General features: G+C 41.4%; 1 protein-coding gene across 1 annotated transcript in view; it reads left to right on the top strand.

Annotated features, from left to right (window-relative positions):
- Window positions 1–3,417: 3,417 nt before the first annotated feature.
- The window catches only part of BMPR2 (bone morphogenetic protein receptor type 2), a 105,352-nt gene continuing 83,870 nt past the window's right edge, over window positions 3,418–24,899 (top strand). The window contains exon 1 of the mRNA XM_059853303.1: window positions 3,418–4,354. Coding sequence (XP_059709286.1) covers window positions 4,279–4,354 — 76 coding nt within the window. The 5' untranslated portion in view covers window positions 3,418–4,278. The remainder of the gene's footprint in view (window positions 4,355–24,899) is intronic.

Here is a 24,899-nt window from a genome sequence, read left to right as displayed (position 1 = left end):
CTCCTCCCTGTGCCTCACTGAAGCAAAGGGCAACCCCCACGTGCTGTTTGTGCCTGTGCTGTTCAGAGCTCCCTACCCAAGGGCAAGATGCACGTCCCCTGCTGCATCTGACCCTCATCTTGGGGAGCTTCCAGCCACCAGACCCTGGCTCCTCTGCCACTCTCCTCCTCGTCCTTGCCCCATGACTGTGCTGCTGGTGCAGCCTTGCCTCTGCCTGGCTGGGAGAACAGTGAACACAGCTGCAAAAAGCCATCTGCTTCCTAAGGCCTTTCCTCTTCATATTTTTTAACAGTCTTATCTCCACTAAGTTCAATAGTGTTGTTTCATTGGTCAGAGTTCTTGCTGGTGGAAATACAGTGCTTCAGTCAGAATATTGGCCTTTAAATCTTGGTAAATTTGATGTGTTTTCTCTTGTCTCCCCCCCATCTTTACCAGAACCTGCACCCCAGATTGACTGTCCTGCAGCTCTGCAATTTTTCATTATGCTGACTACTTTTCTGTAGGTCTTGCTTGGTGTTGCTGAATATTAGGAGAGCGAAATCCTAGCTTACAGATAAAACAATATCACAGGAAGAATTATAAATATGTTCTTGTCCAAGCACATAACAATGAGTGAGCCTGACTGTGACAGTTTGGATCCCTGGTTTCCTCCCACCACCGTGGGAAAAGGAAGCTGCTTCTGTGCTTAGACAGCAGCGATTGCTTTCCACGTCTGTCTGGGGGTCAGTCTCTCCTGGGCGCTGCCAGCTCCGGGGACACCGGGGTGCCGCAGGTCCTTCCCTGCAGTTCCTGCCCTGCAGCTCCTTCCCTGCAGCTCCTGCCCTGCAGTTCCTGCCCTGCAGCTCCTGCCCTGCAGCTCCTGCCCTGCAGTTCCTGCCCTGCAGCTCCTGCCCTGCCATCTGGCACCGGGGTGTGAGTGGGCTGGGCACAGCCACGCCGGGCCAGGGGGCACCCGGCCCTTGCAGAGAGCATCCGCAGGACTCAGCATAGCTTAGGGAAGCAGGGGAAATTCTTGCAAACTGCTGTGATTTTAAGTGTGTGAGATTAGTCCAAGGGGCTGATAGAAGCTCCAGGAAAGCAGATGCACAGCCTCCTGCCCTTCAGTTGGGTGTTCTCTTGATCAGGTTTGGGTTTTTCGTGAAACTAAAAGGAAATACTTGTATTAAAAATGGCATGTGTTTTTCCTTCATTTTAGGAAAACAGAACAAAATTCAAATCGTTTTGTGGAGATAAAAAAAGAAAAGTATTTTAAGGCAGAATATATGTTTTTGTACAATTTCTGGTGGAGAGGAACTAGTATTAATTGAGCCCAAACTAGACTTATTGAAACAAGTGAGACCTCTGTCATTTACTTCAGGCTGAGCAGGTTTTCATACACGTCATAAACAATTACAGTAATTTTCTTTAACCATCTAAACAGTGGCAGTGCTGTGCAACCCACATGGCAAGGCTCTTGTTTTCTCTGAACAAAGTAGATCTTGCTTCTTTTATTGGTAGGTACAGCTGGACAGAAGGTGTGTTGCATAGTTTGGTGTCTGTGGACCCAGAAAAGAACATTGGATTTTGGTGCTGCAAAAAAATATTCAGTGTTGGGGCTTTTTCCCTCTCTTGGAGGTGAAATTGTTCTAGCTGTTGAGGGGGGAGAGTTGGTGTTGGTGTTAAAAGCTTATTGTTAAAGGTTATTTCTTGACATTCACAATTCACAAATAACAGGAAGGATACTGTGGTTAATATGTGGTTGCAATTCTGGAAAGTGGCAATACAAACTACAATCTGTGATTCTATATTTTATTGTCTCACCAATATTCATGTTGGATCTGCATAGATTGGAAGTAAAAATATTGTAGGAAACTTTAAAAATATGTTATAACTATCAGTGTAAATTCACCTTGACCCTAGGAATGTCAAGCTATGACCCTGGCCAAAGCATCACAGTGATGAAAATCCTAGTACAATTTATTTAATAATTCTCTTGATGATCAAAGTATCAGATTACATCTATTTCATCCATTATGGCTTGTGAAGAAGAATGGAATTGTGCAGAAAGCTTTTATTACCACTAAAATTGTAACTCTGACTTGCAACTACACCATTTTATGTAGCAGCATTCAATATTTGGAGGTGTGGAATTGGATTTCTGAACTTTTAGTCCACTCTTGAAACTGGTATAGGAATTTTGGCACAGAGAAGCATTTCCCATAACCAAACCTTTGGTGGTGCTCAGATATGAAGGTGCCTGCGGTGTGCAGGGTGTTCTTAAGAACCTTTTTTTCTATGCAACAGCCAGTAAAACTTGCCTGAAAGAGCCCTCCTAGGCCAGAACATCAGACACTACGTTCCAGTCACAGCTCTCCCTTCAGCTGCTGCCCTCAATTTATCTCTTTGGTCCTGTGCAATACAGCAAAGGTTAAAGCATACAAACAGCTGAGTGAGCTCACTTTGTCTATGTTTTGAAATCATAAAATATCTTTAATTTGAGAGGTAGATAATGGTTTTACTTGAGAGAGTCATGTGGCTGAAGCCATATGAGCTGAATGGATTTCAGATCGGACATCAGGAAGAAATTCTTCAGAGAAAGAGGGATTAGCTATTGGGATGGACTGCCCAGGGAGGTAGTGGAGTCACCGTCCCTGGAGGTGTTTAAGGAAAGACTGGATGCGGCACCTAGCTGACAGGGTGGTGATCGGTCACAGGTTGGATTCCATGATCTCAGAGCTCTGTTCCAACCCAAGTGATCTTGTGTTTCCGACTTGCCCGGGCTCACCGCGGGAGAGCAGTAGGTGGCAGGGCCAGCGCTGCTCGGGGAGCTCACAGGGACAGAGATAACGGGGGCTTGAACCCGAGGACGAGGCAGAAGCTCCGGGTGTCTGACAGGCAGGCCGCCGAGTTCAAACATGACGCAATCTCGGAGACTGCTAAACATTTTTTTCTTGTTGTTACAGGCGGCTTTTTTGTGAATCCTGAGCTCACGCCTCCCTGCTGACAGCCTCCCTCACAGACAGCCTGCATGGGGTGGGGGGGCCGTTCGCGGCCTTCTCGGCAAGGTCTAGCGGGGCCTTCCCCTCCTCACGGAGCCGCCCCTCACCCGCAGCTCACACCGTGGCGGTGCCCTCGGCCCCGCGCCCCCTCCCTCAGCCGGCGGAGCTCCGCCCGGCCGCCCCGCTCTGCCTACCTGGAGCCACCTCGATGGTGCGGGGCGGAGCCGGGCGGCGGGGGCGGCGCGGCGGGACGGGCGCCCGGGCCGGCGGCTGCAGCGACTCCCCTTTGTGTCTGGAGCCGCCCGTGCTGTTGGGGCGGGCGGGCGAGAGGGGGCGCGGGCGGCGGAGCTTCGGCCCTCGCTCGGCTCCCGCCCGCAGCCGGCGGCGGGCAGGGGAAGGAGGCGGAGCGGCCCCTCGCCGGCGAGCCCGGCGCGGTGGGAGGAAGGCGCTGGCAGCACGGACGGACTGAGCGGAGACCGGCGTGAGGAGGCCGGGCTAGGCTGCCCGGCGCTGTGGAAACTCGGGGCGGGAGGCGGAGGACGGGAAGGGCCTTTGCCCGCGTAGAGCAGCCGGGTGCGCTCGCAGCTGGAGCCGCCGAGGAGGGGCCTCGCCGCCCCGGGCCCCACCTTTGTCGGGGTGGCCGGGGGTGGCGTCGGTGCTGCGGCGGGGGCCGGGGCAGCGCGGAGGAGCCCGCCCGGCGCGGGAGGCAGATGGGCCGGGATGCAGCCGTGAGAACAGGGGGCCTCGCCGCCGCCTTCCCCGGAGCGTGAGGCAGCGAGGAGGGGCGGCCAGAGGACAGAGACCTTTGCCGGGATGGGACGCGCCGCCTCCGTGAGCCCCTAGCTCGCTCTCCGTGCCCCGGCCGGCCCGCAGGGCCCGCGCTGACTGACACCGCTGTGGGCGCGTCTGGATATGTTCCCTTCCCAACCGGGCGCTTTCTTCGATGTCGTGAAGCTGCGTGGGAAATAGCCCGGTTCCCAGCGGGGTCGGGAGCGTGCCGCCGTCCTCCCCGGCGGGGGAGATGCCGCGGGGCTGGGAGGCAGAGCCAGGCGCTTCCCCCGTGTCCGCTGAGCGCTGCCGGCTCCCGAGGCATGAAGGCAGGCGGCTGTAATGGAGTAAGAGCGAAGACGGCTCCTCTCATCTGCCATTTGCCCTTCCAGACGGGATTGTAAACCGAGAGAGTTAAGGAAGGCTGTGCGAAAGCAGGAGGAATTTCCTCTCTTCGGGGTTTGGCTTTTTTTTTTTTTTTTTCTCCCCTTTTTTTTTTCTCCTGCCGGCTCGAACCGTGGCTTGCCCAGGTATGCCTGCCTCACTGCAGCACCTTGTGCTGGTGCTCCTGCTCTCCAGTGCCACCCTGCTGCTCGGCACTGCGGCTGGTGAGTAGCCACTGGGTGGAACGAACTGGCCATTTTGGCAGCGGGAAGGGGGTGGGGTCCGCTGGTATTTGGGCACATCTGTGCCTCCTTACAAAGTGGTGTGCATCTATTTCAGCGGCGAAGCCTGATAAAAGTTTTGAAATCGTGATACGTTGAGTGTCTCGGGGAATAAAATCTGCTTTATTGTGTAAATGAGCTCGACCTGCACTCAGTAAGAATGCTTTGCTTAGATCTGCATCTCTTGTCTAATAACTTACTTCAGTTTTGGAAATATATATAATCTTTTTGTTTTGCATACCTCGCCCTTTGTAAGGTAACGCAGGAATTTTTAATATATATTTTAATCGTCAGCAGAGCTGTGCCTGTTTCGCTGTGGGATCTTCGGGCACAGCCATTTTTAATTTTATCAGCATCGGTGCTTCTCGGGGCCTTACACATGTGCTGTAGTTTTGTAACAGAATTACTGTAATGTGTATTATTTTTTTCCCCTGGAGAGATCTGAAGCAAATATGGAGCTATTTCTTTTGTCACTTGTGATTATAGAACACAAAAAACGCTATTAAGGAATTCTGAAAGGTCTTGAAGGGTACTCTTTTTTTATAACAAGAAGTTGGAAGCAGAAACGCTAAGAGCATCCTTACTCATATATTTGGATGCTCTAGTCCTATTTTTAATTGTGTTCAGAAGCTCAGTGTTAGATAGTGCAGGGTGTTGGAAAAGAGATGTGTGTTGGTCTGGCATCCTTTGCTTTTCTGTCACGGTGACAGATTAACATGTTGGAGCCTTCGAGTGTAACCCAGCTTTGTTAGGCAGGAATACCGATTGTTCTTGCAGTATGCTTTTTCCAGCACTTTTGGAAGACTCCTGCGACTTTTGTGTCGTTTTATTCGATCCGGATCCAATCTGCAGTGCTTGCTTTTCTTCGTGATATTTTGTAATCTTCTGGATATAGTTCATAAGCAGATCTTCAGAGGAAAATTGCTGAATCTTGCTAAGATGACCCAACAAGCTGATGGTGGTTTCCATGTTATGTTTCAGTGAAGTCTTAAAATTAATTTGTCAAAGTTGAAGATACTTGGTGTCATTATTAGGAAAATCCTGTAAATTACACATGTTTAGGCACTTTCTACATCTCTCTGACTGGATACTCCCTGATTTTCTTGCTTCTGCTTACTAAGAGGTCTCTTTCAGGAAGATTCATAAATGAAAAGCTTGATGTTCCCTATATCATCCTGACCTTTGACTGCCATTATTTTAGATGGATGTCTGCAGCGTCTCTCTGTGGTCGTTTCTGAGGAGTGTTTTTGGTTTATTCCCCTCTTTTTTTTTCCCCCTGGGAGAAGGGACTTCTGAAGGTCAAAAATCTTGGTATTAAAGCACATATGAATCAAGAATGCTTAGCATCTCAACTTTTCTTTCAAATATATTTTTTTAAAAAGTGTAGCCTTTTTTTTGCCTTTGTGAAAACTTCAGTGAGTTGGTAATTTCTGTGCCCTGATGAAGAAGGGTTAGTGAAGGAGCAAGTAGAGATTTGTACCAGGCCAAGGGCTGGGCAGGTGCTGTAAGAGCCCATTTGCACGGTTTACCCAATTCACTTCAATTCTGACCTGGCAACAGCATTCCCAGTATTTCAGTTCTGCCTTGTTAAAAGGGTATTAACTATGCCAGCTTGGTCCGTTGGTTTGTGAATAGGAACCTGTTTTCCCATTGTGATTTATTTCTTAATTGTGAAATTTTAACAATTCACATTTAAAAAAAACTTGGTCATAATCCTCTGTAAAAGTAATTACATGGATGATTTGAGCTTTAGTTAAGGAAGCTAATGGCTGATTTTAAGTTTACACTGCATTTCAGAAAAAAAATGTCTATACATGGGGAAGCTACACTAATGTGTAATTCTGCCCTTTTATGTTCATGAAAGAGCCAACACTCTTTCTTCTCTTCCCCTCCCCCAAAGTATGAACTGTATGCTCCCATCAGAGTGAAAATGCTGCCTTTGTAGCTTTGAAACCCCTATTAATTCTTTCTTCTGATTAGTGAACAGATACTATATCTCAGCAGTGTATAGAATTGAGTGCCTATAAATGCAAAATCATGACATCAGAGGGAAAGTATTTTGATAACAGGTTTTTAAGTTTCTGTCTGGAGGAGAATATCTGGACCTCTCTGGGGAGAGCTCCACAAAGACCTGGGCTTAGTATGGACAGGAAAGGGATGATAAAATGATGAATAAAGAAGATGACACAAAAAAATCTTACTGTGGGGTTGTGAATGATAGTTCCACTCATAATCTGGAATATGAATGAAGCAAGACGGTGATTCTTCCTTCCCCTTTCTAATTGAAGATATAATAAAGAATTAGCTCTAGATGCAGAAATATTTGCTGATTATTAGGAGCAAAATATTACTGGCTTCCTCCATAAAATACAGATCTTAACAGTTATCTGATAAGTCTGCATTTAAATAATGTATTAGTCTTTGTAAAGAGAAATGCTTTAGTGAGGACATTTTACTGACAGCAGTCTTGGGTAGAGGTTTAAAAAGCAGTATTGGACAAAAATGGTTTGCAACACTTTGTTCTTTATTTTTCAAGTTATTTGAAATACTTATTTCTAAATCTTTTGTTTAGAACTGTGAGACATATTTATATATGTCTTTATATTGTAGAGGATTCTGGTGTGTTAATCATGAGGGTTTGTGCCTGAAGAGGTGGTTGGTGAACCTTTGAGCTGTTCCCCAGTATTGCAAAAGAATTTTGTTTGGGTGTTCTTATGGACCAGATATTAAAGATACAATCTTTCCTCATTTCACTTGCTTACGTTCTGTGATATGCAATACTGAACCACTTTTCCTTCTGCATACATGTCCAGGGTAGACAGCATTCCATTCTCTAATGTGTAAATTATTTGCAGAAAGTATAAGGTGAAAATTAAAGCAAACAGAATATCCTTTTATCTTTGGGAGTATTTTCATAATTCTGTATCTGTGCAGTTCAACAGGGCTGAAAAAATTAAAGCGTGAAAGGAATTGGATAGAGATTGAATTTTTTAAAATTATAATTTTAATTATTAATTAAAATGAGTGAACTGAAGCATCTTTATCTAATTCTGTCTTGCTCGTTTAAGTTACTTCAGTATCTCAACATAATTTGTCTGAAATGTGAATTGGGTGAAATGAGGAATAATCTCCTTTGGATATTCAACTCAGTTCGTCTAATTCAGTGTTTCAAATTAGCAACTGACCCTGTGTATCTTGCATATTACACAGTGGGGTTTTTTTAAATTTATGTGCACCCCAATTTCTACTTATTTACTAGAGCTACACCCATTGTTTATGTTTTTTTTTTCAAAAGTAACCTCAAAATTCTGTTTATTTTTCTGTTTGTGTTGGGAGTCATCTCAGAAATCTTAGCCTGGGAAAGGGGAGCCAGGCTGTTGGCTTGAGGTGCACACTGGTATGCCTGAAGGATAACCACAGCACAAGTGCAGCCTGGACACCAGGCTGGGCCTTCGTGGGCTGTGTGCTTGTGTAAAGAAATTGTGTAGCTGTGCAAGCTGTTCACCCTGCTGGGAAGAACCTTTTTTTCATTAGGTAAATCAGCCTCTGTGAGCCTCTGTGATATTTTTACTCAGCTGCTTCCAGTTCCCAAGCAGACTTCAGTACTGGGGTACTGCACTGTGCAGTGCTGGCACAGCCTGTGAGGAAATGGAAGCTGTGCTCATCTGGTGGCCAAGGAACCCAAATTTCAAGCCCTGAGACATTACACAGATACCATTTTCCTCTACCTTTCTCACTGGAGAGACAAGAAATTTATATTGGACTCTTCAGCAATGTTTTATTTCTAACAACAGAGTGCCTGGTACTGGAGCTGCATTGTGTTTGGACTCAGTCTGGCTGTGCTATGAATATGTGCTGTCACTTTCTGGGCAGAATATAACTTTATAGCCAGGGCTGTGAGCTGAGTGTAAAGTTTCATTTGGAACAAAATGTTTATGCCCTGAATAAAACAGGCTGGGTGATGATTTAGGTTGGGTAGGACTGGAATCTGTGCATAGCTTACAGGCAGTAACTATTAATTTTATTGAGATTGTAGACTCAGTGGAGCTACTAACTGCTTGATTTTGAATTTAAGAATAAGTGAAATACAGGAACTGTTCCCCAAAAGACTAACATTTTAGTATGCAAACTGATTTTCTACAGTGTGGATTTTATGGTGTTTTGTTTTGGGATTTTTTTGTGGGGTTTTTTTTGGTTGATTGTTTTTTACTTGTTTGTGTTTTTTGGTGGTGTAGCGTTTTTTCCCCTCTTATTTTTTTTCTGAAGTGTAAGTTCACAGAAGTATAAAGCTGGAAGTTGTTTCTCTGTTTCCTCCATGGCCTGGTTGTATAAGTATATAATGTATAAGATAATAATGTCTGTCTAACAGCTCTAAAATCTCCAGTGAAGAGGGATTTCGCAGCCTGTCTAGGTAGTCTGGCCTGTTACAGAACTTAATTATCATGTTTTTCATAATGCAACACTAGTAGATTTTTTTTTTGCCTCTTTTATCATGCAAGATTAAGATATGCCATAATTAATATGTGGCAATCCACCTGAAAATGTAGTGTAGTGTACATACACAGGCCATTGCTGGGGAATACCATTTTAGATAAGTTCCTGTGTTTAAGCTTAGTGTCTTGACCTTGGCTGCAGTAATTTGTGATGAAAACCTTGAGGTGGTCATCAGTGTTTTAAAATGCAGTTTTTTAGTTTTTAAAAATTTTGAGAACTGTGCTCTTCCCAGAATTTTGATTCCTGATGGTGCCTTCCTGCCTGGAGATGTCTGTTAATGTGTTAATTGCAGAGCTGGGAGCTGGGCTGAGCAGCTGGGAATCTGATAGGAGAGGTCAGTCAGGGGGTGTGGTGAGCAGGAAGAAAGGCTGGGACAGGAGAGATTTGAAAGGATGAAGGATTGGGTCTGGTTTGCTGTGGGATGAGAACCAAGGCGTATTAGACAGCCAGACAGAGATAGTGTCTGAACATTTGTCAGACTTCCTTGGAGAATGAGTGGAACGAGCCTTTTGCACTGGGAAGGGAGAGGAAGCATAGTTCTAGGTAGCAGTTCGGAAGATCTCTGTTCTTTCTTGTGAGAATGAATGAGACACACAGTCATTCAGACGATGCCTTTACCCTTCTCTTTTTCCCTCAGTCTTGTAAGTTTCGAAACCACGAGCTTTTGGGTGGTGGTGGTGGCATTTTGTTTCAAGTCACTGGGATGTGTCAGTTTTGTCAGTTGCCTTACTGAGTTTGCTTCGAATCGTGTGTTCTGTTTTGAACTGTAAATGTGTCTACCTTTTACATCTCTCAGTACTCTGTATTCTCTCTTTGGTTTATTCTGTGAGAGAAGGAAGGAAAACTGCATTATAGACCCAGAAGACTGACATCTGTGAACCCTTCTGTCTCCACCTCTAACTCTGTAATCTGCTAGCCAATTTCAACCATATGTGAAAGATGAGAAAAGTCTCAAGAGATTAATTTGCTACCATTTTCATGAAAAATTAGGAACTGAATAGAGGAATAGAGGAAAAATTTCCAAGGTAGAGGTTTTTCAAGGGAAAAGAGGAACGTAACTCAGCCCAGGATGTAAGTGTTGGTGCATACACTGCTCTGGACTATGCACAGAAGATTTTATTTTTTCCTGTTCGCTTGGCATGCTGTAGGAGATCTGGGGGAGAACGAGGGATCCCTCTGTGGGAGATGTGGGGAGTTGGCTAAGAAGTGTGGGAGAAGAGTCACATTTCTAGGCAGTTAGTTTGCTGCGTGTGGAACAACTGGTGTTTCTGAGACAATGTAGTAGCCAATTTTTTTGACTGAACTTGCAAAACAATGCCCAAATCATTTTACTGAATGCTTATCATCCATTTATGAACTTCACAGTGTGTATGAGTAACTTAAATGGTATGCATTGTTTTTCACACTTTGAAAACTGCCTTTAGCTGACTGTCCTGTGTATATTCTGTAGTTCAGATATCCCACACATCAGGTTTCCTTCTGATTTTCTTTTCAACAGTGCTGTAACTCAGGCTTTTCCAGTGATCCCTTTGAATGTTTTTTATACTTGCTTCAATCTGTGAAGTTCATGAAAAGTAGTTTTATTATTTGTTTAAGCAGGAGTAATGGGAAGGCATGTACTGTCACCTTCTGGGCTGGAGTAAGTGGCAGACAATGACATTGGCAGTGTACAGGGAACCTTGCATTACCTTGCCCACCTGCCACTAACAAGTCAGAAAAGAAGCTCTTACTATTATGTCCAGCCAAAAGCTGATATTTATGCTGCTGCTTCTACTATATATCCTTTGACTGTTTTGAGTTGTAAGCAGGATGGGTGTAAGAAAAGATGGGTAAGAGGCTTTTTTGGGTTTTTTTGGTGGTGGTGAGGTGGCTTTAAGTATGATCGTAGGTCACGTATGTTAATTGGGCTGCATAGTTTATACATTGGAGAATGCAGCACCTAATTAATATCAAAGTGTTGGGTGTTGGCAGTGTCATCTCAAGCTCCTCATTCTTGGCATGAAGTGCACTTCCCTCTTCATAAGTCACAAAGGTCAGGCTTACCTGGTGTGAGAAGCTTTAATGTAGTTCAGGGACAAGAGCAACTGACTAAACATGATCTACTGCTCTTGCTTTTCCCTTATGAGACTTCCTCAGTATGGTTTGGTTTCTGTTAAAAATAAAACATTTTATTTCTACAATTAAAGCAGCAGATACTTGATACAAGACTCCTAGACCATCCATGTTAAAGAACCTTAATTAGATTTTCCCAAGAATTAAAATTAATCCACAATCCTTTGTTAGACTTCACAAACTTGTATCAGGAAAAATAGTGGGTTGTGATACCATTAAAGCCATTTTCTCTAGTAGTGATTATATTAAATAAATGATCTCACAGCAGTATGCTTAGTTATCCACTGTAAAAAAATGCTTGCTTTTGTTAGTGTAGTGGTTCTGTTGTAGTCAGATTGTTGCTGAATGTACTTGAAAATTAGTCCTTCCTTCTGATGCTGTCCTTCAGAGAGAAGTCAGTAAAGCTGATTTCTTTGGGAGGGTTAGTGTTCCTATACCTTCCAAGCTGCAAAAATCTTGGTGTGGCCATATTTTTTGCAGAAGATAATGTGCTGTATGCTGTGAATTTTTGTCAGTCTTTTTATTTGTTTAAAACCTAAACACTAGAAATTATTTTTCTATATTTATTTGTAGAGAAGGGACTTAGTTGGAAATTAAGATTTTTCAAATTATTATCAGTTCCTAAATATAAATTTTTATATTTACCTGAGATATGAATGGTATGTAAAACCAATATAGTAAGGTGAAGAAAACGAAGGTTGTAGTCGGAAATTTGCAGCAGCTGTCTTTTTAGTTAGACAGTGGCCCTGCCATATATATGCAAAGCAGGCACTTAGCCCAGGAAGAAGCTTTCTGTATTAAAATAATTTCAGTTGCAATCAGAGAAGGATAAAAGAAACCCTGTAACGAAGTTCGTCTGGATGCCACCACGGTGTCGGTTTCTTATGTTTGCATGTTTGAAGTTCTTTTCCTTTATTTCTGGCTGAGGCGACGCAGGCCGGGGAGCTGCAGGCGGAGCAGCTGCCGGGACCGAAATAGCCGGGCGGGCCCGGCTGTAACCGGAGCCGGCCACGGTCCCGCTCCCCGCTCCCCTCCCGGGCTGCCGCAGCGCGACTCGGCTGCTGAGGAGTGGAAGAACTCGTTCCAGCCTTCTGTGCTATTCTTACTCGGCTCTGCAGGCAGGGATGAATGACTCAGTGAATTTAAATGAGTGAAAAAAAGATGTGGAAACAGTAGGATAAATCACTCCTCATGCCCGCTGCGGTGTTATTTGGATCTCTGTAAATCTTTTAATATAGAAAACATGCAAATTCTCAGTTCTAATGTGTATGACATGGATACAGTGAAGATGAGTTGTAAAACATACGTGTATACATGAGTGTGTGTGTGTGTCTGTGTGTATCCTTAGATACTCAGTATGGTACCAGAATTCTACCAGTATGTTCTGCTGTTAAAACCTAATATTTTAATATTAGCAAATTTACTGTTCTTAATTTCCAAAAAGTCCTCATAAATGGCTTATTTTGTGGGGTGGGTAAACTTTACACTTATTAATTACATCCAGATTCTATCAGGACCTGTTAAATAATTTTTCTTTTAGTTATGCTAAGATGAATCTGACCTAATTAAATTTTAGTTAAATTTAATCTGTAGTAGTTAATGCTGTTGCAGCAGAACACAATTATTTGGTCACAGTTTTTTTCTCATTGTTTTAGCCAAGAATTGCAAATCTAGTATTTTTCCTGATTTTTTTGCATACAGACTTAGAAATATCTAAAGTGGCAAATAGAGAGACTTTGTTGTCTTTTATTGTTTCCTGTCAGAGAAGTAGTAGCATTAAGGAAGCTGTCAGCAAAATTTAGCTTCCCTTATTTTAAGAAATAGTGGAATAGAATGTTTGTGTGCAAAACAACCCCCTAATTATTTTACTAATCTGTTTGTAGACCGTATAGCTACTTAAAACTGAAGATGTGGCCTTTGGGTTCAGGAATACACACTCTAAATGTGACATCACAGAGTAAATTAATTTTAAAAATGGGGAGAAGGGGGGTGGTTTAAAGTAAGGAACACCAGTGATACAGTAATGATATAACAACTCAACTTTGTGGTTTCACTTGGAGAATGTAAGAACATTTTTTTCTCATTTTGCAACGTGCAGGGGAAAAAAATCAGTGAGGTCCTAAGACAATTGAATAATAAGTGGTGCCGTAATATATGAGACTGGTAAGAATATTGTGAGCAGGAGTCACTTCACTGAGGAAATCTAGGGGCATTTAAGAGGGAATGTACTCAAAGGGATGTTGCATTGAGTTCTGTTGAGGAATGGAAGAGTTAAATGTGGAAACAACTATTCAGATGTTATGTACTTTAGAGTAGACATCAAAACAAAGTCTTTCATCTTGAAAAAGTGAAGGTCTGCAAATATTTTGAAGAAAGCAAATATTGCCAAAGTGATATCATGGCCAGCAACTTGATTTTCTTGACTGGTTTTGGAGAAGAGTGGGAGAAGAGTTAGCAAAAGAAGAGCTGAGCTGAGAACATAATAAGACATGCAGAAAAATAAAGAATGGGCTTTTAATGTGGTATAAACAAAACTAGGAACAGACTTGGGGATCCAATAACGAGGGAAGAAGATAGGTGGAAAAAAAAAGCTCTGCAGTTAATTAAGGTTCTCATTAAACACCAGGAGAGCCATTGTGAAGAAGAATGAATTGTGTGTAGCACCAGGGCAATGTGCATTGTCCTCTCACTCCTGCATGCCCTGTTTCAGAAGGAAGCTTGCACTGGCTAAGTGAGAAAGCATCTGAAATTGCCAGTAAATCCAGACTGTGCCCTAGAACTGTCTCTGAACTGCACTCTGTGTAGCCAATGCTCATGATCATAGCAGCAACAGGTTTTGGTTCGACCTGTACAGAAACAGATAAAAAGCAAAATTTTAAAGAACATTTTAAAAAAGCTTTTATGTGGCATATAATGCAAAAATTTACAGAACCTTTTTACAAAGAGACTGAATAATCCACAGTTGTACTAACTGAAATAAGAATTTGCTTAAAATCTCAACCTTTTAATGTTTTTGTCTTTTTGATTATGATTAATCTTCCGTAAATTTGTTGTCACATATTAGTGAAAACTAGTGCTTAATTGAAGTGACTGAAAGGCTATGGAGTTTTCCATAGAGTACCTGTGTTCTAGTGCTGCTTTACTTCAGCAAGGTGAGATACAGCTTTTCTTTGGTGCTGGTTTAATCTATTTGTTGTGCATATGGTATCTTTTCTGCCAAGTTCAAATCTTAAAATGTAGTTAAATCCATAGTTTTCAGACATCAGAATTCAGCATACATTTAACAATGCTGTTGTACATCACTTCCAGTCTTCCTGCAATATGTTCATGCATATAATGCAAAAGAAAAACCCAAAGACATCAACAGCCTTTAGACAGGCTTCTAATTGAAGATAAATCAAGATAATTCTACATACTGAACTTTTTTACTGTATCGACTAACTTGTCTTTTATATCTTTGCTGAGGGGGAAATGAACATTTATATGAATATTCTTTATTTAAATGGAAATTTAATAAGTAAGTCACTTTTCCCTTTTTGTGTTTATGTGATGCCAGTTCTGAGCCTCTCAATGTTGCTTTTTTTTTTTTGGTGTTTTTGTGTTCATGCTATAAGCTTAAACCCAGAATCACTTTGGGACAATGAAGTCCAGTACAGTTATATTCTATTTCCAGATGATTATTATATAAGATGCTGGTGTAATCCCCCAAGCCTTTTTAGTATTCCTGTGTTCTGAATACTTTATTCATTTGTAGGTAGTTCTTTGAACTTGACAGAGGTTTTGGAGATCAGGCATTTTATTGAGACTGCCAGGAAATACAGAGAGAAGTAAGCCTATTGCAATATCCTGGCTTCCCCAGATAAAACTAGACATCCTGGCTGGATGTTTACCAGTGTTATTACTGAAGAAGGTATTTGTGTCTTGATTCTTTCCTAGATTTGTCCATCCTTCTCCACCCTCGCTTTTGTTATTCTTTTTAGGATGGTTAGAATAAGCATGCCACGGATTTACCTTTGTTACTGACATGTGCTTTCAACATGTAACTGCAGCAGACTGGTGTAAAATGCAGGAGTGCCACAAACAAACAGTTATTGCATTTAGCTGAAATATTTAATAGCACGGGAGGATGACGTATGCGATGGAATGCGATAGTAAATTCCTTTGTGGCAATGACATAAAGCAGTTTGTTTCAGGGCTTCATTGATAACACTGAAGCTTGCTTCACTTCCCTGAGGTGTGGGAATACGAGGTGCAGAGGTAACTGCATTCCATCCAGTCTCAGTCTAGACAGGCACGAGAGCATCATTCATCCTGCAGCAAACAAGGCAGGCTAATCACCTTCTTAAAAGTGACCTTGCAGCTGAAGAATGTGCTGTGCTGGGCACGAAGGCAACTGGAGAGCTCAGTGCCATCACCAGCAGCACAGGTCCTGGAGCTCAGGGTCTCACCTGAAGGGATGTGGTCAGAATTGCAGAATGCTGGCTCCTCCTCATTTTATAGGGCTGGTGGTTTTTGAAAGAAATGGTTTAATGAATTGCTGTACAGTTAATTATGTTTGATTGAAGAAAAAGCTTATTATCTAGTTGAGGTGGGAGGAAGTTTGAAGTGCACTTGTATAGCAATAAGTATTAGAAAACACCAGTAGAAACTCAGCCCCCTTTAATTGAAGAGGTACAGAGCGAGCTTTGGGTTTTTCAAACAGCATTTACAGGAAAAGGGCTTTTTTTTATTGTATTTTATTTATGAAATTGGGTGGTGCCTACTTCTAAGGCATGACAAAATTAAAAGGTAAGTGTGATGTGGCCCAAAGTGAGCCCTGTTAAATATTTCTGCTGGATTTGGTAGCCTTATCTCTACACAGACACTACCAGAATTAGTTGGAGGGGACTTAGGAGTCGAAAAATATGGGAGCTATTGAGGAAAGTGTGGAAAGGAATTTTCAAGTTTTCTTGGTTATGTGAGGACAAACAGTTAATAGCAGATGCCCCTAATAGCACAGGAGGCAACAAAGAGTGAGGTGCACCAAAACAGCTTGAGGATCATTGTTAAGAACTCTTAACAAAGAGATGTAAAGGAAGAGAGTGATTTCAGATGGAAACTAGTTTGCCAACTGCTGTGCTTTGATTGACTCTGTGCATGTTCCTAACCTGTGGTAAGTGTTAAGACAGCTCTTGGAAAGAAGTTGTGAGTATGCAGATGCTGACTTGCTGTAGGATAAATTAAGTAAATTAACACTGTAGTTGCATATTTTATGTTATCTGGCTTTGTGGACATCCTTCCTTCTCCCTTGTCAATTGTTCTGCTTGAGCAGGAGATTGTAATCCTGCAGATTAAGATCCAAGTGGAGCTTTTAAAGACGGGAAGATGCAAATGTTTTTAGCTGAGAATGAGCACAGTTTTGTAGTTTTGTTTTCACTCACAAAATCAAAGTTACCTAAAACCAGAGCATTATAAATAAACATGAAACGAGTCATATAAACCCCTAAACTATCATTATAGCAACTATCTGACCTTAATTCAGATGCTTTGTGCATAACTATGATGGTTTTTATGAGGTGTTTCTCTGCAGGGTATTTGCCTCATTTGGTATTTGGTGAAAAAGGGGTAATTTCAAGGCCTTGCAGGGAATAGACTTTCACAGTTGCACACTTTCCTGCTTCTCTCTTCCCCATGGATGCTGTATCCTCCAGCTCAGAGGTGGTTCTTTATGTGTGCTTCTTTCTTGATACTATCTCTTCTTAAATTTCACTTACTGCCCTTATTTCAGTTATTGTAGAAAGACATTTTTATTTCCACTTGAACATTGCTGTTTTATGCATTTCTTCTCTTTAATGAAAAGAAACGAGTTGTATCATGTTACTAAAAAGAGATCTTTGATAAGTGCTCAGATCAACTGGGGTGCATAAAGGAAGTGCAAGAGACTGAAGTTTATTCTTCCCTAGAGGAATGCTTAGCTTCTCTGACTCTTCTGGTATGCTTTCAAAAAGTCAGGCTCCTTTATTTTTCTACTTTTTTTCTTGCAGAACACAAATCCTGAGCCTCCTAATTGACAGATGCACTGTGGATGTATAATTTGTTCTGGGGGAGATGCTGTTGGGGTGAGAGTAGAGGCAGTGTAGGACGGTCATTGCCTACCTAAACTTGGCTCAGTATAGCCCACAAGAGGTGGCTCACCTACTAAACTTCTTTTAAACATGCAGGAGCTTGAGTGAGTAATTAAGGAAGTGATTTCAGATATATATTTAAATAAGGCTTTCAGAAGAATCATAAGAAGCTTCGGTTAAGATCTGGGGAGAGGGGCAGTTAAGGTAAAATTGTGGGAAGGGCTATTTTAGTCCTTGAGGAATATATAGGTTCCATGCCACAGATTTCCAAACTGTTTCTCTCGTGGTGTATTTTATTAAAAGGTTCCAGGACTTTTGAGAGGCAAGCTGGTAATATAATTTGTCACTGCATAGACAAAAACCAAAATTATTCTCAGCATTGTAAACTCCTGTGTGGCAGGGGAAGGTGGGTGTGAGAGTTCAAAAAGAAAATGATCATGCTCTCTTGGAGATCTGTATCTGGTCATTAGTGTGATAGCGGATACCTTGTAGTTATGCTGGATTTATTTTGAATTTTCATCTTTGTGTTGGAATTGTATTGTGCAAGACTGATGAGATCAGTCTTGGGAAGTTAGCTTAGAACTGCTGTAGCCTTTGCTTGCTCTGCCCTTCCTATCCTTCCGGTTTTTATTCACCAAATGTACACAAATGTGAACACAAATACTGTCTTCGCCTCAAATGTCTCCATCTGAGGACAAAGACAGAGTTCCTTTCTCATGTCCCATACTTGGCATAGGGTAGCATTCATCTAGTTCTGTTAAGGACTGCAGAAGACTTGTTTTAGCAGTTCTGTCTGTCTCTTCAGATTCCTGTACTGGAGTTTAATTGTCCCAAGTACATATGATCCCACCAAGTAGCAGTGCTTGAGCAGCAAAATCACAGTCTGTAGTAGTTTGTGTGAGGTCTGCATCCCCTTGTACACTTATTTACACAGCAGCTTGAATCTGGATCCCCTGGCTGGCCTCAGGGCCCTACCTCTAATTCAAGCTTGCTATTTCTGTGTGGAACAGAAATAGATGCACTCAAAGGTAAAGTTGCCTGCTGCCCTTCAGGGCAGAAGTTGGTTTGGAAGCAGTATCTGGCTTTTGCTTTGAACCTGTGACAGTATGGAAGACAGTGCCTAGTTCCAAGCTGCAAGCCCTGATATTTTGTAAAAACAGCTGAGAGAAAAGGAAGTAGTAGTTATGGCTGCTGTGTAAGATGAAGAAAGGAAATGGGAGCCTCCCTTAAGTGCAGCCACTAAGAAGGATAGTTAAAAATAGCTTCTTTTCCCCTCTAAACAATTGTCTAAGTTACCATAAATCTTGTTTTTTCTTGGACCGTGGAGACAAGTCTCATTCCCTGGGTGCTGTGTTCTGAAACACCGGTTGTGTTTTGAGAACTTGCTCTGCACACATTGACTATTGCAGGACAGATGTTTAAAAGGAAAAAACAAACACTGAGGCCCAACTGTGATTGTAATGAGCAAAAGCATGACAGGACTTAAAAAATACATACATGGAGGAAGGGGGACCACAGTGAGATGAAGTATCTTGCTGTTGCTTAGTGTGCTACCAGCAAAGAGAGCACATACCTGGTCTGCTGCTTTGGAGTGCACTGTCATCCACTTCAGCATCTGTTCATTACAGTCCCAAACTGATGGATTCTTTGAGATTTAGCATGGTTGTGATAGCTTTGTACTAAGTAAAGCTGCTCTCAGAGAGAAAAGTTATGAAAAGTGGCAGCTTTATTGCAAAACATATTAGAGATGGCAATTATAAAAGGAAATTTTTGTTTTGGAAGGTTTAGAAATTAGTTTATTACTTTCTCACCGATGTTAACTGCTCTATTTTAGTTCTATACAAAAAGTTCAAAAGAGAAAACGCTGTCATTTCAAATGTATTTTGGAGTGTTTTACTTTGTGCCTTACCCTATTGCTGTTTGAATTCTGATTAGTTAAACTGATTTTTGATAATCATTCCTGACCACTACATTTTTTCAACTTGTTATGCCAAGCAAGCCATAGATTCCAAACATCTCTAGTTTTGTATCATCCACTCATGCTCTTTGTCTTTTTGATTGAGCTGCTTCTGAGATGTTTAATAAAACAGCTAAGAAACAAATGACTAAAGAGGTAGTGTGTACAATTGCCCAACTACTTAAATATATTTTAATGACTCAGCACAAAGTTTTTATTTGGTAGACACATGGTGGATGTTCCTTATTTTAGATGAAAGTGAATTTCTAATCTTGAGCTGCATCTAAATTAGCAGTTCCAAGTCTCTTTACTCTGACATGCTTTCACTGCTTTTCTTAGAAGCAGCAGGAAACTAGAATGTTCCCTGTGTAACTTATTTTCTTCCTTGTCTTTTGAGAGTGAATCTAGTTGGGGTTTTATATTACGAGAAAAACCACATTGTTGAGATGTGAACACATTGCTAAAATTTCATTACTTTCATTTCTTCTTTTTTTTTCATATTTGTGTATTTCCTTTGGGCTTTTTCACTTTTGTTTCTCTCTTCTGCCCAGTGTTCTTCAAGTGTCTGGTCTGCCTGTGTAGAAGAGAGAAGAGGTAATTTGAGCCTTAGCATTATCCTGTTATGGTGCTGGAATGCTTTGGTGTCTAATACTAGTACATGTGGAATTATTCTGAGTCCTGCTTTCTCTGTAGATACCAAGAAATTCCTAGACTCCAAGAACATTTAAATGAACAGATGAAACCCTAAGAGTGTTTGTGTTTCACCTTTTCTGAAACTATTAATTTTTTGCATCACAAGTAGTAAGTTTAGCATGAGGGAGTCCAGTGGGCTAGAGTCTGAGAATCAATAAAAGCAGATCCCATGGGTTTACTCAGATATTGCCAGCTTCTCAGTGCACTTTGGTGAATTTCAAGATACACATACTGTGGTGAAACTTTAATTTTTTTTAAATTAGTTTAATTAGGAGTAGTGGCTATTTTTTTTCTTGTAATCTTTTGACTTCCAATCCCTTCCTGTTTGTAACAACCCTTATTTTTTGTTAATTGTGAGCTTTGTAATTTTCTTAAGGCTTTTTCTGTATGTGAGAGAGAGAGCAAGCTCAGGATGATTGTGGTCTTAATTAAAATTATTGGCTTTGGAATTAGGAGACAACATTTTAAGTCATCTTTGGACAGTTGGAACTCTGAGCATCCAAATTCCAAAATGGACAATGTAGTGTTATTAGATTCTTGAATTAAAATTATTTAGTTGCCAAAGCTTACATTATGGCCACATGAAATCCATTATGAAAGTGGTCATGGCCACTGAGCTATAGTTTCTTTACTGTGGGAGAAACATTCTAACTAGGCACAGATTTCAAACTATATTAATGAAAAATACAAACTATATTAATGAAAAAGTACAGTAGAATTAAAAGTATCACAATCTTTTGTGGCATACAGATGAATGTGTGGTAGAGTATTGGTTAATAGATGGAAAGATAAGACATCTCTAACAGAAAAGGTTATTTCCATGATTTACTACTTGGAAGCACACGGAAATTTAGTGAGGTGCAAGAATGCTGATAACATAATTGGAGATTAACTTTCTTCTGTCTTGATTTTCCCCTGTGACTGAATGGCTGAAGCACCAAGTAGGCACTAGGCTAGTGTGAAGAATGAATCCTCTTCACAGGGGCCAGGGAATAAAGATCTGTTTAAGCATGTGGGGAAAAAGCCCCTATTTGAGTTAGTCACCAGAAAAGACTGGATAGAGAATTGTTCTTTGCTTAAAGTCTTTGTAGATTTCTTAGTAAATAAACTAAGGAGTAGATTTCTGATGATGACACATGCACACAGTTTGTGCATAATTATCTGTCTCTGCCATAGTATGGAAGTGTTCCTTCTTTCAGGATGGGTAATACTCACTTGGAGTATGTAGTCTTGTTGGTACTAAACAGGAATCTGCAGTGAACCAATTAAAAATACATGGTATCTTGCAATTTTTATTTGCTGATGTAATTCTCTAAATACTATGGAAAACAAATATGCAGTCATGCATCCAGAAACCCCAGTGAGAGCTTTCTGCTGTAAGGTTATGGAAGAAATTAATTTAAAAAGAGAAAAAAAAGCAACAAACTCAAAACTTCATATAGTGAAAACAAGATGTTATTAAAAAAATCTCTTGTTGTATGCTTTGAAATGAGCAGTTTATTTCCTACTGTTTGCTACAATAATATTTTTCTCCTAAGCACAACATTGTGATCAGAAACATAGAAAAAATGCCAGGGACCGAGAGGGTGAGCAGGGGAAAGGGAAGAATAAAAAAGCTGCTTCTACAAAGCAGAGTTGTTCTTTATTGGAGACCACAAGCATTTCCAGTCTTTCTTTTCTCTATGGCAGCTGCATCTTCTCCCTGGCTTTTGGCTTTTTCACTTGGTTTTGACCTCCCTTGCTTTTGTCTGCTTTTCTGAGCAGTGGCTCCAATGCTGCTTTTTCCACTGACCTGCCTTCTGCCTTTTCACTGTTTTCCACATACCAGCTTTCTTCATATTTTTGGGGGTTTTTTTTCTATTTTGTGTGTTTCCCTGGGAAGAACAAGATTAGAAGACGGGGTCATGCTTTTAGTTCCATCTTTACCAGAGTAGGTGCTTGGCTGCTGGATGAGGAGCTGAAGTTCACCTCAGCTTATTCATAAAGCACCAGATTTTTCTCTGCCTATAGAAGCAGCGTGTGCAACAATCCCATGTCCTAGAGAGACTAGAGCACGTCCAGTGCTGCTGGTCTGTGAAAAATTGAGTTTCCAAACTAACAGCCCCTTCTGAAGTTTTTCAGAGGCCTATAATTTTGGTATTTTGTCAAGAAAATGAGCAATCCTCTCTCTGTTCCCCTTCTGCTTCCCCACAAGAAAAAAAAAAAAACGCTCACCGCAAACCAACCAGGAGCCACACCCTTGGTATGAGGCAGCCCGTCTGCCACAACTTAAATTCAGCTTCTTCCACTTTTAGAATTTGTCAACAGAATACTTTAAAAAGGTATTTTAATATGGACTTCACAACCTATTTTTTCTGGTATTATGGCAGTCGTGACAGCATCATTTTAACAGAGTCTGTTTTTAACTTCTTGGTAGAAAAGTGCTTGCTGTATGAAATCTGTGGCCTCACTGATAGTTTGGTGAATGTATTAAGCTACTGAAAATGGAGTTCTTCTAAGATGTGTCAGATCCTTAATTACAGGCAGAATTCCAGGCTGGCTTATAATAAATGTAATTACTCCCTTCCCTCTCAATTTAAATTAAAAGTAAGTAAATATAAATAATGTCAATCCAACTGTCCCTCAATGATGTCCTCAACTGGCTAACATTGGAAAGGTGGCCAACCGTGCAATTAGTTTTTAGAAGAGGTCCTAAAACTTGAATTTCAGGTTATGTGTATGAACATACTGAGATGAAATAATGTGAAGATAAATGAGAACAGGAGTACTTGTTGTGGTGGTCAGTTTAACAAAACCGAATCATGATAAAAAGCCAGTGACAAAACAGACCTAGTGTGTTAATGTAAATATTTGTAACCTATTTGACCTGAATTACCACTGTCTTCCACTGTTTTGCAGTTTTGATGTGAACTTTCCTTCTGCTTGAATTTGTCTTGGAACATTATTAACAAATTCTAAAAAATATCAATTCAGTAGTCAGTAATTTCATGGAGAAATGAAATTTGCATGGAGAAATCTGTAACTGCTAGCAAAATCTTTTGAAGAAGACAGGCAAGCACTCCATTATCTAATGATGGAGAATTGGCATCACTGCTATTCTGCAGCTTGTCCCCACTCCTGGTGCTTCTCAAACAAGCTACCATCTGTAGAGGACAGTATTCTAGTGACTGCTCAAGCTTGTTTTCTGCTCTGTAAGCAGAAGAATGTGTATTCAGGTGAGCATTTTTAATGGACCTATTCACAAGAGCATAAAACTCTTCAGAGCTGCACATGCTCCAGTTTTTACAATCAGGCTCCCAAATAACAAAACCGTGTATCCCAATGGAAAGAAATTTTTGTGTTCTGTCTCTTGGAAGTCCCAGTGGCATAAACTGTGTGTCTGACAACTAGTTTTATGTATGAAAGATTGTTTTAGAGTCCTTTACAGGAGAAGTAACTATTGTCATGGTCCCTGTTGTGAAGACAGCGTTGTAATGGTTGTGCAGGTGTAGGTGAGCAGCTGGCTGGTGTGGTTGAGGTACCTTATCACACCCTCCATAGTTTGGAGAGCCTGCATGAGGCAGTGTAGTATTCTGATGGGGCCAGCAGGAGGTTTGATGTTTCCTAATTGACTCAAGACTGTTTTCTGTGGCCATGAAATATGTTGAATCTTAAAAGGAACATGAGAGACTGGTTGAAAGGTATAGGGGGGAATCAGTGTACAGTACCCCCTGCTTTAGTGTACAACAGGTGAAGCTTACTGTGGCTGTGTTGAAGTAGTTACCCTTCTTGGAGGGAATTTTTCATCCCCATCTTGATGAAACAGTCTTGGTGGCTCCTGCAGCAAGGGGAGACCTGCTCCAGGTGTGCCAGGCATTGCAGGTGATAGGGCACTGGCTGTTGGGGGATTCTGGTAAGTGCGTGTTTTGACACTCGTGTTTTAAATTCCCCAGTGCTGCAGTTCCAGTCACTGCTTATGATGAAATCATGTAACCAGTAAATTATTTACAGAGGCAAGGCTGCATTGGCAGAGGTGCCCTCATTGTGAAGTGAAAGCTCCCTAAAGCAATGAAACAATGTGAGTAGAATTGGAGCAGAATTTAAAGGAAGTAAAGATTGTGTGGCAGCCAGTCAGAAGGTCAGATGGGGTTTTCTGAAGTACTGGCTGGGTTTGTCTCTGTAATCTGATACTGCAGCCCTGGAAGTTTGTAGAGCTTTCTGGTTTTGTTTATAAGGTGACTAAAATGTGTGTTTGGCATAGCATCTTCTGATAAGCTACTATGGCTTTGCTGATCAAACACCTGTAAGGGATACACAGATCCTCTTCTCAGGTGTTGTTAGCAAGGCTGAGTGGACAAGGTCACTTCAGTTCAAGCTTGTTGAGAAGAGCATGCTGACCACTCTTGGTATGGCAGAAGTAGTATATTTAAAACAACAGCAACAAAACTACACTTCTTTCTCTCTACCCTGACTACAGCCTGACTGAGAACAGACTTGTTAGCAGATGGTAAACTCCTGTTGTGACCATCCAGCATGACTGCATCGGCCTCCCAGGTCCACAGCCTCGTCTGAACAGAGCATGGGACAGAGGCAGCTGGCTGTCTTGGATGGACATCAGGGAGGAATTCAGCAGAAATAAGCAGTTGGATTTTAAGGGAAATTTCAGAACATCTTACATTTCAGTATCTCATGGATTCTTGCTGCTTTCAAATATTGTTACTACAAACTTGAATTTACTATCTGTAGTACTATAGTTACAGGCTTTAGGTTATGTCAGCACATCTTTAAAAGCGGACTGTGGGAGTTTTTAGGTGTGTATTTGGTGTTAACTCCAATATAAAATATTAACCAATATTACAATATTTACTACTGTAACTTAATTGCCTAATTTTACAGTGTTTACAGTGATTATGGATATATGTTTTCAAAAGTTGTGTGGAACTGAGAAAAACGAGTTTTGAAGGTAGATTCCCCCCATACACACCCCCAATGGTCACTGAAGCTAGCAGACAAATTCTCTGAACCTTTGTAAATATTGTTCATAAATAGTAATAGATGTCTCATTTGTTTTTCTGATTCTTAACTAGTCCCTGTTAGGAATTGCTATTTCATTAGAAGCAAGCCATTATCCCACAGGAAATGGTTTTAG

Source organism: Haemorhous mexicanus, chromosome 8, assembly GCF_027477595.1.
Source record: "Haemorhous mexicanus isolate bHaeMex1 chromosome 8, bHaeMex1.pri, whole genome shotgun sequence".
In the NCBI taxonomy this organism is placed as follows: Eukaryota; Metazoa; Chordata; class Aves; order Passeriformes; family Fringillidae; genus Haemorhous; species Haemorhous mexicanus.
The sequence above is the reverse complement of the archived record's forward strand: the minus strand, read 5'-3'. Positions and strand labels throughout refer to the sequence as shown.